Source organism: Eriocheir sinensis, chromosome 33, assembly GCF_024679095.1.
Source record: "Eriocheir sinensis breed Jianghai 21 chromosome 33, ASM2467909v1, whole genome shotgun sequence".
Lineage (NCBI taxonomy): Eukaryota > Metazoa > Arthropoda > Malacostraca > Decapoda > Varunidae > Eriocheir > Eriocheir sinensis.
This window is the reverse complement of record NC_066541.1, coordinates 10390353-10403635: the sequence shown is the minus strand read 5'-3', so window position 1 is coordinate 10403635 and position 13283 is coordinate 10390353. Positions and strand designations below refer to the sequence as shown.

At 40.7% G+C, this 13283-nt stretch overlaps 1 protein-coding gene across 2 annotated transcripts in view; it reads right to left on the bottom strand.

The window, feature by feature from the left end:
• Positions 1–13283, bottom strand: part of LOC127006714 (serine proteinase stubble-like) — an 80688-nt gene that overhangs the window by 25669 nt on the left and 41736 nt on the right. For both annotated transcript variants that reach the window (XM_050876942.1, XM_050876941.1), the window contains exon 2: positions 3657–3779. In XM_050876942.1, coding sequence (XP_050732899.1) covers positions 3657–3779 — 123 coding nt within the window. The remainder of the gene's footprint in view (positions 1–3656; positions 3780–13283) is intronic.

Genomic DNA, 13283 nt, shown 5'->3' with positions numbered 1-13283 from the left:
AGAGAGAGAGAGAGAGAGAGAGAGAGAGTGGGGGAGGGGGGGGAGTACACTGATTAAGGGTGGAGGGTGAAGAGAACATGGGTGGAGGCTGGAGGTGGAGAGAGTACAGGTAGAGAGTGGAGAGTGGACACGTCATGCTTGAGAGGAGATGAAGGGAATATTGGTGCAAAGTGAAACTAGAGATAAAAGTAATTTTGAAGATGATAATTTTTTTACACATGTCGAGGGACTTAACGTTCACATATTTAAACGTTGCAAGAAATGGTGGACTGGGAAACGTTTCTTGGGTTAATATATTTCAAGACTCAGGTTGATTCCTTTAAAAATATATCACAAGTGGAGAACCAGACGTGTAAAGTAACGGAAACTTAAAACATTAAAAAAGAGAGATACAAACTTTTAAAGAAGCGACGAATTTGGAAGCGTTATTTTTTTTTTTTGGTAATATATATTTAAATCAAATATTATCCTTAAGAACAGCGATTGACAGCTTCTTATAAACTCACAAGTGGAAAGCCAGAAATGTAAAATAACGGAAGAATAATGGCAGTTTAAATTGAATTACCGTAGCGGGAAGCAGTGGGAGGCTAAGATAACGTTGAAGTGAGTGCGTTAACTGAAAATACTGCAACGTTTGTATGACGGGGAGCGAGGAGAATAGCGTTTTTTGGGTACGTGGAAAGTAAAACGTATGGAGATAATGTAGCAGGAAACACTGACTGAGCGAGATAACTTTAAATTGAGTGAATAATCCGAGAAGTCAACGTTTTGCAGGATACGGAGCGGAGAGAAGACCTGTTATGGGTACGGGGATAATAAAACGTTTGTCGAGAGTACCGTTTCGAGAGCAGCACCAGAGTGACAAAAACGTTCCCGGTGCCTGAGATTGAAAGACAGGGTTCAACGTTTTGGGTACGAGGATAAGAAATAAGATAATGAAACGTTCAATGAGAGTAACGTTACAGGGAGGGAAGTTCGAGTGACAAACGTTCCTGGTGGCTGAGGTTGAAAGACTGAGTTCAACGAGGATAATAAATGAGATAAAAATAATAAATGAGATAATAAATGATAAAAAAAAATGAGATAAAAGTAACGTTTCGGGCGGTGAAGTTGGAGTGACAAACGTTTCGAATGAGTGAGCTTATCAAATGGCCCAAGTTCAACGTTTTCCAGTACACAAATTAGAAAGTTCAACCAGTGAGACCAGGCTGAGTTCAACGTTTAGGAGTACTAGGATAATAAACGAGATCATTAAACGTTTCGGGGAGTGGACTTGAAGCGACAAACGTTTCGAATGACTGAGCTTTTTAAAGGGGTCGAGTTCAACGTTTTCTAGAACACGAAGTAGAGAGTCGATGTGGCGTGTGCTCGTGTGAGGAGAGTGGAACGTTTGTTGACAGGTACACACACACACACACACACACACACACACACACACACACACACACACACAAGAGGAAAGGAAGAGAAAGTCAACTCACTGATATGGACGAGAGCTTTGTGATTATGGTTATTATTATTGTTATTGTTGCTATTCATTACGACCCAGTGAGTGAGTGAGGGAGGGAGCGAGTGAGTGAGTGAAGGAGTGGTTAGGGCGAGTTTCCCATCTAAAGAACACGCCTCCTCGCCCTTGTTAGCGTGGAGTTTCACTTGACAACTGAGATGAAACGGCATTTGGGTAGAACGTTTAAAATTTGCTTCACGGCTCTTAACTTTATCCATTTGTCTTAGAAGAAGAAAAAAAGGAAAGTGATAAATGGGTGAGTCGAGAGCAAGAGAAAGCAGGAAAAGTAAGGGATGATTATAGAAGAATACAAAGAAAAGGGAAAAAAGGTGAGAAATGAAGCAATCTGTTGGTGTTTGTTTGTTCACCTGACTTTGTGTACCTGTGGCTTAAGTCTTACCTGTTAATTATGTGATGGTGAGAGTGTGGGAAAACAGGAAAATTAAGGGGAAAGAATCATAGCAAGAAAGTGATCAAAAGCGTGAAAATAAGAAAAAGGCATAATTGTGGGAAAACAGGAAAATAAAAGGGAAAAAATTGTAGAAGCAAAATAATGAAAAAAAGGGAAAATATAAAAACGAGCATCAATATTTTTTTTAATGTTAACCTTTTTTTCTCACCTGCAACTTTTGTTTTACCTGTTAATTAAATGCTTGTGTAATTGTGAGAAAACAGAAAAAGTAAAGGGAAAAAACGTGGAATAGAAGTGATGAAAGGAGGGAAAATATGAAAAAGGAATCAGTAATTTTGTCTGTTTACCTGAACTACATACCTGTCGCTTCTGATTTACCTGTTACTTGAGTGGTAGTGTGATTGTGGGAAAACAGGAAAAAATAAAGGGAAAAATCTTAGCAAGGAGGTGATGAAAAGAGGGAAAATTTCGTAAAAAGGCAGCAATATTTTTCTCTATGTGTTTACCTGTGGGTCTCACCAATTAAGGAACTGTGTGTGTGTTTGCATGAAAGGAGAAAAAATAAGTAAACATCATGGGAAGAATACAACAAAAAAGCGATAAATATGAAAGAATGATAATATAGTCAGTCCTTTACTGCGTTTATGAGTACCTGTTGATTGCCTCTTACCTGTTAATTGAAAGCTGATGTGAGTTTCCCGAGAGAAGACAAAGGTAATGATGATGATGATGATGATGATGATGAAGATGATGATGATGATGATGACTAGAGTGCATGTGGGTGGAGGGGGTAGGAGGGAGAGGTGAGGTGGTGTATGAAGAGAAAGAGGGGAAGGAAAGTGTTAAGCCGACAAAGAAGAGAGAGAAAAAGCATTACAGGTGGTGGAGTACTCTGTTTTTTTTTGTGTGTGTGTGTCTGTTTCCTGTGTGTGTGTGTGTGTGTGTGTGTGTGTGTGTGTGTGTGTGTGTGTGTGTGTGTGTGTGTGTGTGTGTTCGCCGCCAACTCTCTCTCCATAGGAAGTTGAGTCGTGATTTCTGGACCTTGTTTTGGTAGCGGTGTGGGGGGTGCTTGAGGAGGAGGAGGAGGAGGAGGAGGAGAGGAAAACAAAGGAAGAAATAACAGCACTCTTTACAATCACAACGTCCATCTATTCATTATTCCTACCGAGCATAAAACTAAAAATAAAAACAAACAAACATATATAGTTGGCAATCATAAAGCACTTCTTCATAACATCCTTTCACAATCACGGAAAACAAGGGTAGAAATATCTCTTACTTTCACCTAATACTTATTCTTATTCCTCCTACACAGACATAGAAATACATCCAAGAAAGAATCGACTTTTAGAACCGCAACAGAAGTAATAATTAATCTTTCGCAAGCGCAGAAAACAAGGGGAAAAACGTCAATGATATATAACCAGTAAACGGTAATGTTCTTTTAATACTTTCAATGGGAGGATGGCATTGTAATCACTATAAACACCGCTCCTCATTATTACTGTAGCAACATCAATAAATTTATAACGTGTGAATATTATTGTTCCTTCTGGCAATACTTTCATTAGGAGTGTGTCATTACAGTTACTACAAATACTACTCTTCATTATGTCATTCACCAACCATATAAGACACAATGGAATAAATAGAAATAACATATAATCATTAAGTACATCTCTCCCTCCTCCTCCTCCTCCTCCTCCGTATACTTCTACTCCTCCTTCGTATACTCACAGTAGGAGTGGGACTCGATGGCCCTGCCCTGAGGAGCGAGCGATGAGAGGTGGGGCGGCAGGTCAGCCAGCACGCACGCCGCCCACCACGCCACCACGCCCACCAGCGCCAACACTGCACGCCCTGGAATAAGAAAGGAGGAGGCATTAATTTTGAGCAGGACGAGAGGAATAGAAGAAGGGGAAGGGGTTAAGACTGTGAGATGAGGAGAGAAATGAGAGAGGAAGGAGTTACTTGTAAGGAGAAATGAGGCAAAGGGAGGTGTTAGTTATGAGGTTGAGGTTGACGAGAGGAATAGAAGAGGGGGGAGGTGTTAAGATTGTGAGATGAGGAGAGAAATGAGAGACGAAAAAGTTACTTGTAGGGAGAAATGAGGAAAAGGGAGGTGTTAGTTATGAGGCTGAGGTTGACGAGAGGAATTGAAGATGGGGAAGGTGTAAAGACTGTCAGATGAGGAGAGAAGCGAGAGAACAGGGAGTTACAGGTAATGAGAGTATGAGGCAAAGAACTGTGAGTATATGAGGAAAGACTGTGAGTATATGAGGAAAGACTGTGAGTATATGATGAAAGACTATGAGTATATGAGGAAAGACTGTGAGTATATGAGGAAGCCTGTGAGATGAGACAAAGAAAAGAGGAAGGAGTTATTTACGAGGAGAAATATGAGGCAAAGCGAGTTAGTTAAGAGTGTAGGTATGAAAAGTTAAGCCAAAGAAAGGAGAATGTTCTTAAAAACGTAAAGTTCAGGTATTTTCGCCAATGTTCAGCGCAAAAGAACATTAATAGAAAAGGCATAATAATGATTTTGGTAACTGAATTTGGTAATGATTTTGGTAATGATTTTGGTAGTAATGATTTTGGTAATTGATTTTGGTAAACTTAATACAAAGGCTTAACAACCAATTAATTCTTCATCTCAATCAATACTAAATCATTTAACAAGTCATCAAGCTAACCGGTGTATCCACTTGTATATATCAGTCTTTCTTTCTCTGTCTGTCTATTATCTCTTAACACATCACGAAAAAAAAAATAATGGTGAGTAGCAAATTCCACACATTAGACAATTCCTTTTCCTGCTTGTCACTCAGTCTTTCAGTCACAGTTCCAAGGTATGTGAAGGGCAGGCGAGAGTGTTGTGAAGGAAGGAGATAAATTTAATTGAAAGATATACATTAGACAGCCGTTATTGTCTTTTTCTAGTGTCTCTGTTATCTTCTTCATTATATCTTTAAACCACAGTCCTCAGGTGAGTGTGTGACCAGGTAAAGAGGTGATTAGAAGTTCGCCAGGTATTCGATGTCCAGGTGAAGGAAGGAGGGAGAAGAAACAGTGACGGAATACATTGATTAGTCTATTCTCCTTTATCCACTTTGCCTATAAACCCCATAATCCAGGTGTTTGTGTTGACAGGTAAAGAGATAATTCGTCTCTCCAGGTGTCCGATATCCAGGTAAAGGAACGAAGAAGGACGAAGAAAATTACGAAATATATTGGTTAGTTTTTCTCTACTTTTCTCCTTGTCTTTAAACCCACAATCTTCAGGTGAGTGTGTGGACAGGTAAAGAGGTGATTGGAGGCTTCCCAGGCATTCGATATCCAGGTGAAGGAAGGAGGGAGAAGACACAGTGACGAAATACATATCTTAGTCTATTCTCCTTTATTCACTTTGTCTATAAACCACAATCCTCAGGTGAGTGTGTGGACAGGTAAAAAGGTGATTAGAGGTTTGTCAGGTATCCGATGTTCAGATATAAAGGAGAGAGAAGAAACAGTGACGGAATTCATTGGTTAGTATTTTTTTTTTCACCTTGTCTTTAAAACCACATTTCTCAGGTGTGTGTGGACAGGTAAAGAGGTGATTAGAGTCTCCAGGTATCCGAAATTCAGGTAAAGGAAGGGACAAGAAACACTGACGAAACATATTGGTTAGTCTTTTCTCTTTCACTAACTTTGTCTTTAAAATCACAATCCAGGCAAGTGTTTGGGCAGGTAAGGTGATTAGTGTCCAGGTAACTGATATCCAGGTAAAGGAGGGGAAAAAAAGTGACGAAACTCATTGGTTAGTCTTTTCTCCATTCTAAACTTTGTCTTCAAGCCCACAGTCCTCAGGTGAGTGTTTGGGCAGGTAAGGTGATTAGAGACTCCCCAGGTATCCGATGTCCAGGTAACCACAAGACGCGTTAACGATGTGGGCATAAGGAAAACCGAGTATCTTGCTGCCTACCGATACGCACACACATGTACACATACGGCCTGTGTGCGTAGCGATATGTAAGTGTGTGCACCAATTATTTACGCTCACTTACCGTAACGTGTATGTGTATTTACAGGTACACACACACACACACACACACACACGCTGGGGCACACACACCCTCCCCTTCTCATGCTTTACAATCATCACAGGGGAAGATAATACACAGTGGCCACGCCCCCCCCCACCGCCCCCCCCTTGCATGGCCCAGTGACCCCACCTCCCATGTCCAACTTTCCCCCCCTTGTCATCGCCACCACCACCATTACCACCGATATTACAACTATTACTTCCTCTCTCGCCTCGCCCCTTTTCTTTGTTGCCTTACTTTCCCTTCCCTTCAATAGATTCTTATTCTTCCTCTTCTTGTTCATCTTATTATTATCATCATTACTTTTTTTCATCTAAGTTCGTTCTTTCTGCTTATGTTCTTTTTCTTCCTCGTCTTTTCTTCTCGCTTTGGTTTAGTTGTTCTTGTTATTGTGTGTGGATCTTTTTCTCGTTCTTGATCTAGTTCTAGTTCTCCGGCTTCATCTTCCTCTTCCTCCTCCTTCTCCTCCTCCTCTTCCTCCTCCTCCTCCAGGCAGTTATCGTAGCGAGTACTGCCAGACACAAGGGCGCCCTTCCTCACCTCTCCCTCCCTCGCTCCCTTCCTTCCTTCCTTCCTCTCCCTCCCCTCCCTCTTCTGTTACTTCTTTCCTCTTTATCTTCCATTACCTTCCTGCCCCTACCTCACCTTCCACCCTTAAAACCCCTATTAATAACCCCTGTGTGTGTGTGTGTGTGTGTGTGTGTGTGTGTGTGTGTGTGTGTGTGTGTGTGTGCGCCAGCAAAAAAGTTACGCTATACAGGAAGTCTTTTACATATTCTTAAACGGTATTACGGTGTTTACATTTTTCCGCCTTTTTTACGGGTCATTTAAGGTGAATAAGAAGTCGATTTGTCTGTATTTACTGTTTTTTGTGAGTGTTTTTCTTTTTCCTGCTTCTTTTTTCTTTCTTTCTGCTTCCATGTTTCTTTCTTTCTTTTTCTCTTTCTTTCCTTCTTTCTTTTCTGCTTTTTTTCTTCTTTCTTTTCTGCTTTTTTTCTTGCTTGCTTTCGTTCCTTCTTTCTTCCTTTCGTCTTCCTTCTTTCTTTCTTTCTTGTTTTGTTCTTGTTCTTGTGTTCTTCTTGTTCTTCTTGCTCTTCTTCTTCTTCTTCTTCTTCTTCTTCTTCTTCTTCTTCTTCTTTCTCCTTCTTCTATTTATATGTTTATCTATTTGTCTGTCTGTCGAAGTAACGATTTCCTTGATTTATTTTATTACCACTTATTGTCAATCTCTTTTTTTTTCTTTGTCATAATTTGCTTCGATATCCTTAGACTGTTTATTCACATGCCGATCTGTATCTGTCTATCTGTATATCTGTCGCTTCGTCTGTCTGTCCCTCCGTGTGGCTGTATGCTCAGCTATTTATCCATCTGTCAATCTATCTTTTTATGTAACTCTCTCTCTCTCTCTCTCTCTCTCTCTCTCTCTCTCTCTCTCTCTCTCTCTCTCTCCTTCCTTCCTTCCTTCTTTCCTTCCTCTTTTTTTCTTCTTTTTCTTCTTTCTCTTTCTTTCTTTCTTGTTCTTCCTGTTCTTGCTCTTCTTCTTTTTCTTTTTCTTTTCCTTCTCCTCCTCCTCCTTCTTTTCCTTTTTGTTCTTATACTTCTTGTTCTTGTTCTTCTTCTTCTTCTATCATGCCTAGCTGTTTGTTTGTTTGTCTGTCTGTTTGTTTGTCTAAATTATGATTTCCCTAAACTTTTTATCCCCATTTCTTGTTTGTTTTCTATCAGTAACAACAAAGAAAACACGCCGAGGTTATGACTGTTACCTCCTCGCCTTCCGTCTGTGTGTTTGCCTCGACGTCAGTTTTCTTGTTATTGTTCGCTTTTCCTTGTTTTTTCCGCCTGTGTTTGCCTGGCCTTCCGTCTCCTCGCCTTCATGATGGTGGTGGTGAATGCACTGAGTGGTGATGGTGTTGAATGACGGTCGAAGAGGACGTAGTGGTGATGGTAAGGGAGGAGGTGTGAGTGGTGATGGTGGTAAGTAGTGGTGATCGACTGGGATGTGAAACGGTGATGCAGAGTGGTGGTGTGAGGTGATGATGTGAAGATGGTGATGATAATAAGGACCTATATGAGTTAATGGTGATGAGTGATGAGTCGTGCTGATTTTTAAACCAAAGAATTAAGCAGTGGTGATTGACTGGGATGTGAAACGGTGATGTAGGGTGGTGGTGAGAGGTGATGATGTGAAGATGATGATAAGGATCTATATGAGTTAATGGTGATGAGTGATGAGTCGTGATGATTTTTAAACCAAAGAATTAATAAATGGAGTGGCTAACTAAATCAAATCGGGCGTGCAAAACGTATCCATGAATTTGAAGTTACAAAACACCGTGACAAAATTCGGGTTATGCAATCTTTACTCACGCCTTTAAAGTGACAAAACATAAAAATAACAATTAAGTAAGAACTATTAGGTAAGAACATCTCCCCTTCAGCTCTTATATAACGTCAACAACAATTAGGCAAGAACAACAAGGAAATATAAAAACAATTAAGAAAGAACATTTAGGTAAGAACAATCAAGTAGGAACATTATCTCATCAGCCTCAACACAACAATACCACCACCACCACCAACAACAACAACAACAACAGAAGAAGAAGAAGAAAAGGAAGAAGAAGAAGTAAGAAAAACCAGACACAAACACTTCCCCATCACCCTCACCATATCCAACACCAGGGTGCAGTACAGGTGTGAGTGATGCACCTTTCCCCCTCACCCTCGCCTACACTTTCACCGTCGGAGCGGCAGCGAGGGTGAGACAACAGCAGAACACATCCCTTGTCCTCTTAAGGGGAGGGCGCGGCAAAAACGAAGATATTTTGCGAGAAAGTCCTTTGAGCGGCGCCTCGTCTTCTCCCACAACCCCGCGTGACCTCCCAATGCCTTAGAAAACCTGCAGGAGGCTAATCTTGCCGCGCACATCCTTAGGGGCGGAGCCTTCTTGGGTGAGCCTTGCATTTTGTTCAGCGGTATATCAGGGGGAAGATATGCCTATGCTCCTGCTCCCTGACTGGCTCCTCTTTATCTTTTCTCCATCCTTTTCTCTCTGCTGCAGGAGTTTTTGGCTTCTCTTTCATTATATTTTTATTTTTTTGTTTTTTATTTTTTCTTCTTTTCTCTATCTTTTTTTTTCTTGTTCTTGTTCTTGTTTTTCTTGTTCTTTATTTTGTTCTTCTTTCTTCTTTTTCTTTCTTTTTCTTCATCTTCTTCTTCTTCCTTCCTTTTTTTCTTCTTCGTCTTCTTCCTTCCTTCTTTTTCTTCTTCTTCATCTTCTTCTTCTTCCTTCCTTCTTTTTCTTCTTCTTCATTCCTTCTTTTCTTTTCCTCTTTATTTCTTTTTTATGCTCTTCTTCTTCATGTTCTTTTTCTTTGTTCTTCTTTTGTTGTTGTTCTTCTGTTGTTGTTGTTGTTGTTGTTGTTGTTGTTGTTGTTGTTGCTTCTCCTCTTCCTCCCCTTCCTCCGTCTTCCTCAGAACAAGGAAAACGTTCGTGCCGCGATGAACACAAGTGAAATTTTGTGTTTTTATACTCACGGGAGAGCAGGTGTGTACATATGTGTGTGGGGGTGCACACACACACACACACACACACACACACACACACACACACACACACACACACACACACACCCGCAGACACACTATCAGATCCATTATATTTTTGAATTGAAGTATGAAATTGTTGTTGTTCTTATTATATTGCTCCTGCTCTTATTTTTCCTTCTGCTTCTATTTTTCCTCCTCCTCCTCCTCCTCCTCCTGCAGCGGCAAGAAGTGGGTCGCTGAACCGCCGGCGGGAGGCGTCCAGCCCTTGGCCACCACCTCGCCAGCTTTATGAGAGGGGTCAGGAGGCGCCATCTGCTGCCTCCTCCTCCTCCTCCTCCTCCTGCTCCTCCTTCTGCTTCTCCTCCTCATCCTGCAGCTGCTCCATCTCCTACCCCTTCCTCCTCATCCATATTCTGAAATGTTTAACTTGTGTTTTCTTATTATTCCAACGCTATTCATTTCTTCCTTCACTTTTTTTTGTTCTTTTCCTCCTGCTCTTCCTCCTTGGAGTTTTTAATTATCTCATCTTTTTTCATTTTCTTACTTAATTTGCATATGTTCTCCCTTCTTTGCTATATCCATCTTATAAAACATGATTATTTTTCTCCTCCTCCTCCTTTTCCAACTCCTTTTTTTATATACTTTCTCTTTTCATGTGTTCTTCCGGCTTTTTCCACCTTCTAAAGCGTCCATCATTCACTGGTTCTTCTTCTTTTTCTTATTTTGTTTCTTCTTCTTCCCCTTTTTCTTCTTCTTTCTCTTCTTCTCTTCACACCTGCCGCAGGTCACACCTGGTCTACCTTCATCAATCTCTGTCTTTCTCAGCGTGACTTTCCCTTTCTCACCTTTTATTAACTGAAAGCTCCCATCATCATCTCCTTCTGCCTCTTGAACCATAATTTGCCTGCATCTTCCTCTTTCCTCTTTCTTTATCTTCATTATTTCCTGTCTTCCCCTTCCCATCTTTTATTTAATCTGAACCTTCCGTCATCTACTTCTGCCTCTTGAACCATAACTTGCCTGCATCTTTATTTTTCCTCTCTCATCATCATTCATATTTCCTGTTTTCCCTTTCTCACTTTTTATGAATTTGAGCCTCTTGTCATCTACTTCTGGCTCTTGAACCATAATTTGCTTGCTTGTTTATCTTCCCTCTTTCTTTATCATTCTTACTTCCTGTCTTCCCTTCCCCACCTTGTCAATTTACTTTTTCCGTGACTCATTTCGATTTTATACTCACGCCCATTTTACACGTTTTCCTTTCTCCCTTTCATAATTTGCTTGCTTGTTTATATTCCTTCTTTCTTTATCATTTTTACTTCCTGTCTTCCCTTTCCCACCTTGTCAATTTATTTTTTTCCGTGACTCACCTCGATTTTTGACTCACGCCCATTTTACAAGTCTTCCTTTCTTCCTTTCTAGGCCATTCCCTTGAGATCGGTTCCAACAATATCAGTGTGCCAGGCCCCGTTCTCTACAAGCTTTCTATGAACCAATTTTACGTGTTAATTATTACTTACATCCGACAAATTTTCTGGCAGTAAGAGTACGGCGCACGCCTGCCAAGAAAAAAAAGTAATTGAAAGTAAGTATGAAGTAGAGGAGACAGATTAAGAGCGAAAAATCAAACGAATAAAAAAGAAAAAGAAGAGACAAAAGAATATTCGAAGATCTGCTTATTTATATTTTCTTATTTCTAGTCTTTTGATTTTTTTTTTCAATACAGTTGATTGTGTTTTTTTTTTAACCTTTTTTGTATGCGGTTCCTTCATTCATTCCTAATTATTTTTTATTACATTTATTTATTCTTTAATATTTTATCTCTAACACTGCTATATATATTTTTTCGACCTTCTTTTATTTTACTAACGTGGTTTACACCTTTTTTATGTATTATTTATGCCTGACACGTTTACTAATTTTCTCACCACGATAATGACAAACCCCTACCACCATCACCAGCATCCATCACCACCACCACCATCATCACTACCACCACAACACCACCATTCATCACCACCACTATTCATCACTACCACCACAACTGCCACGCTTCCTACAAAATTAAGTAAATGGTCACCAAACTATAATTCATCACCATTCAGCTTATTTACCTCCATTCTGTCTCCCCAGCACCGTGACACACACACACACATATACACACTGCGGTCTTGCTAATACAATGCGTGGCCAAAAAGTATACTGACAGCAATAACCACAACACAGATATATTATACAAAACACTGACACAGATGCATCCTCTTCCTCCTCCTCCTCCTCCTCCTCCACTACCTCTTCTTCCTTCTCCTCCCCTTCGTATTATCTCTCTCATCTTCCTCCTCCACCAACTTCTAGGCTATAAATACGACTTCTCCACTTCCTCTATTTCTTCCTTCTTCCCTTCGTTTTCTACCTCTCCCGTCCCCCTTCAATACTCTTTCGTAGGCTATAAATACAAGCTAAATCCATACAATACTTCGGTCTCTGTCTCCCTTCACACAAGTATACAGCATAATGTAGTTTGAAAATAATATGTTAGTCTTTTTATATCACCTACATCTCACGTATACTTTCCTCCTCCCTTTCCCTTGGTGTACAGTAGCTATTATAGTGTGGTCCGTGTGCCGCGCAGCCACCGTGAACCGAGTACCGTGTCACGTGAATGTGCTGTGTGCTATGGTTACGTCGCTTTCTACACACACGAGGCATTATTTTTTTTTAGTTAGTGTTGGTAAAATTGCAAGGTGATGTAATATTGCTATAACTTTTGCTGCTGCTGCTGTTGATGATACTACTACTACTACTACTACTACAACTTAAAAAAAAAACTACTACAACAACTACTACTACTACTACCAATTAATAATGATGATAACAATAATAATAATAGGCTAATGATGATAATGATGACCATGATGATAGAAATAACAAAATATCACACACACACACAAACACTCCTGGACACGGAAAAAACACAGCTTGCTTCATTGTTTTGTTTACAGGTAACGGAACGATATGAAAACCGTGCAATTGAGAGAGAGAGAGAGAGAGAGAGAGAGAGAGAGAGAGAGAGAGAGAGAGAGAGGGGGTGTTACAGTGGGTTCAGCGGACGGTCGGTCACCCCGTCACCACCACCGCCGCCGCCGCACCCTCCCCCTCCCACGGTGGTTACGTCCTTGTGGCGGCGAGTGACCGATGGTGGTGGAGAGAGAGAGAGAGAGAGAGAGAGAGAGAGAGGTTTACCCATGTTGTTATCGATAAACACCAACAACTACATAGATTCTTATACACGGGGTTAAACATGCATCAGACAACACACGAAACATAGTATAACACGTGCCTGTAATACATCAAGCCTGACTAGTTTTTGTGGGAGGATAGCTTGTCAAGAGGGGAAGATCGACAAGATAAAAAAAAATAATGATGAATTAAAATCTCTGTCGAAGTTGTGATGTCCATTCCCACCACTAACAGACGGAGTTGACAAGTAACGAGACACAGAACAAGAAATAATATGAAAAAAAAAATATATATATAACGCAAAATCCCAGCCAAAGCTGTTATGTCCGTTTCCACCACTGCCAGAAGGAACTGACACGGAGCAGAGACACGCCATTCTTCGTCCACAGACGGACTTGGTCGGCTCGGCTGATGTCAGCAGATAGTCGGACTGTTGGCATCCTCCTCTTCATTAGCCGTCAACCGACAATTAAAGGCCCATGGTCCCTCC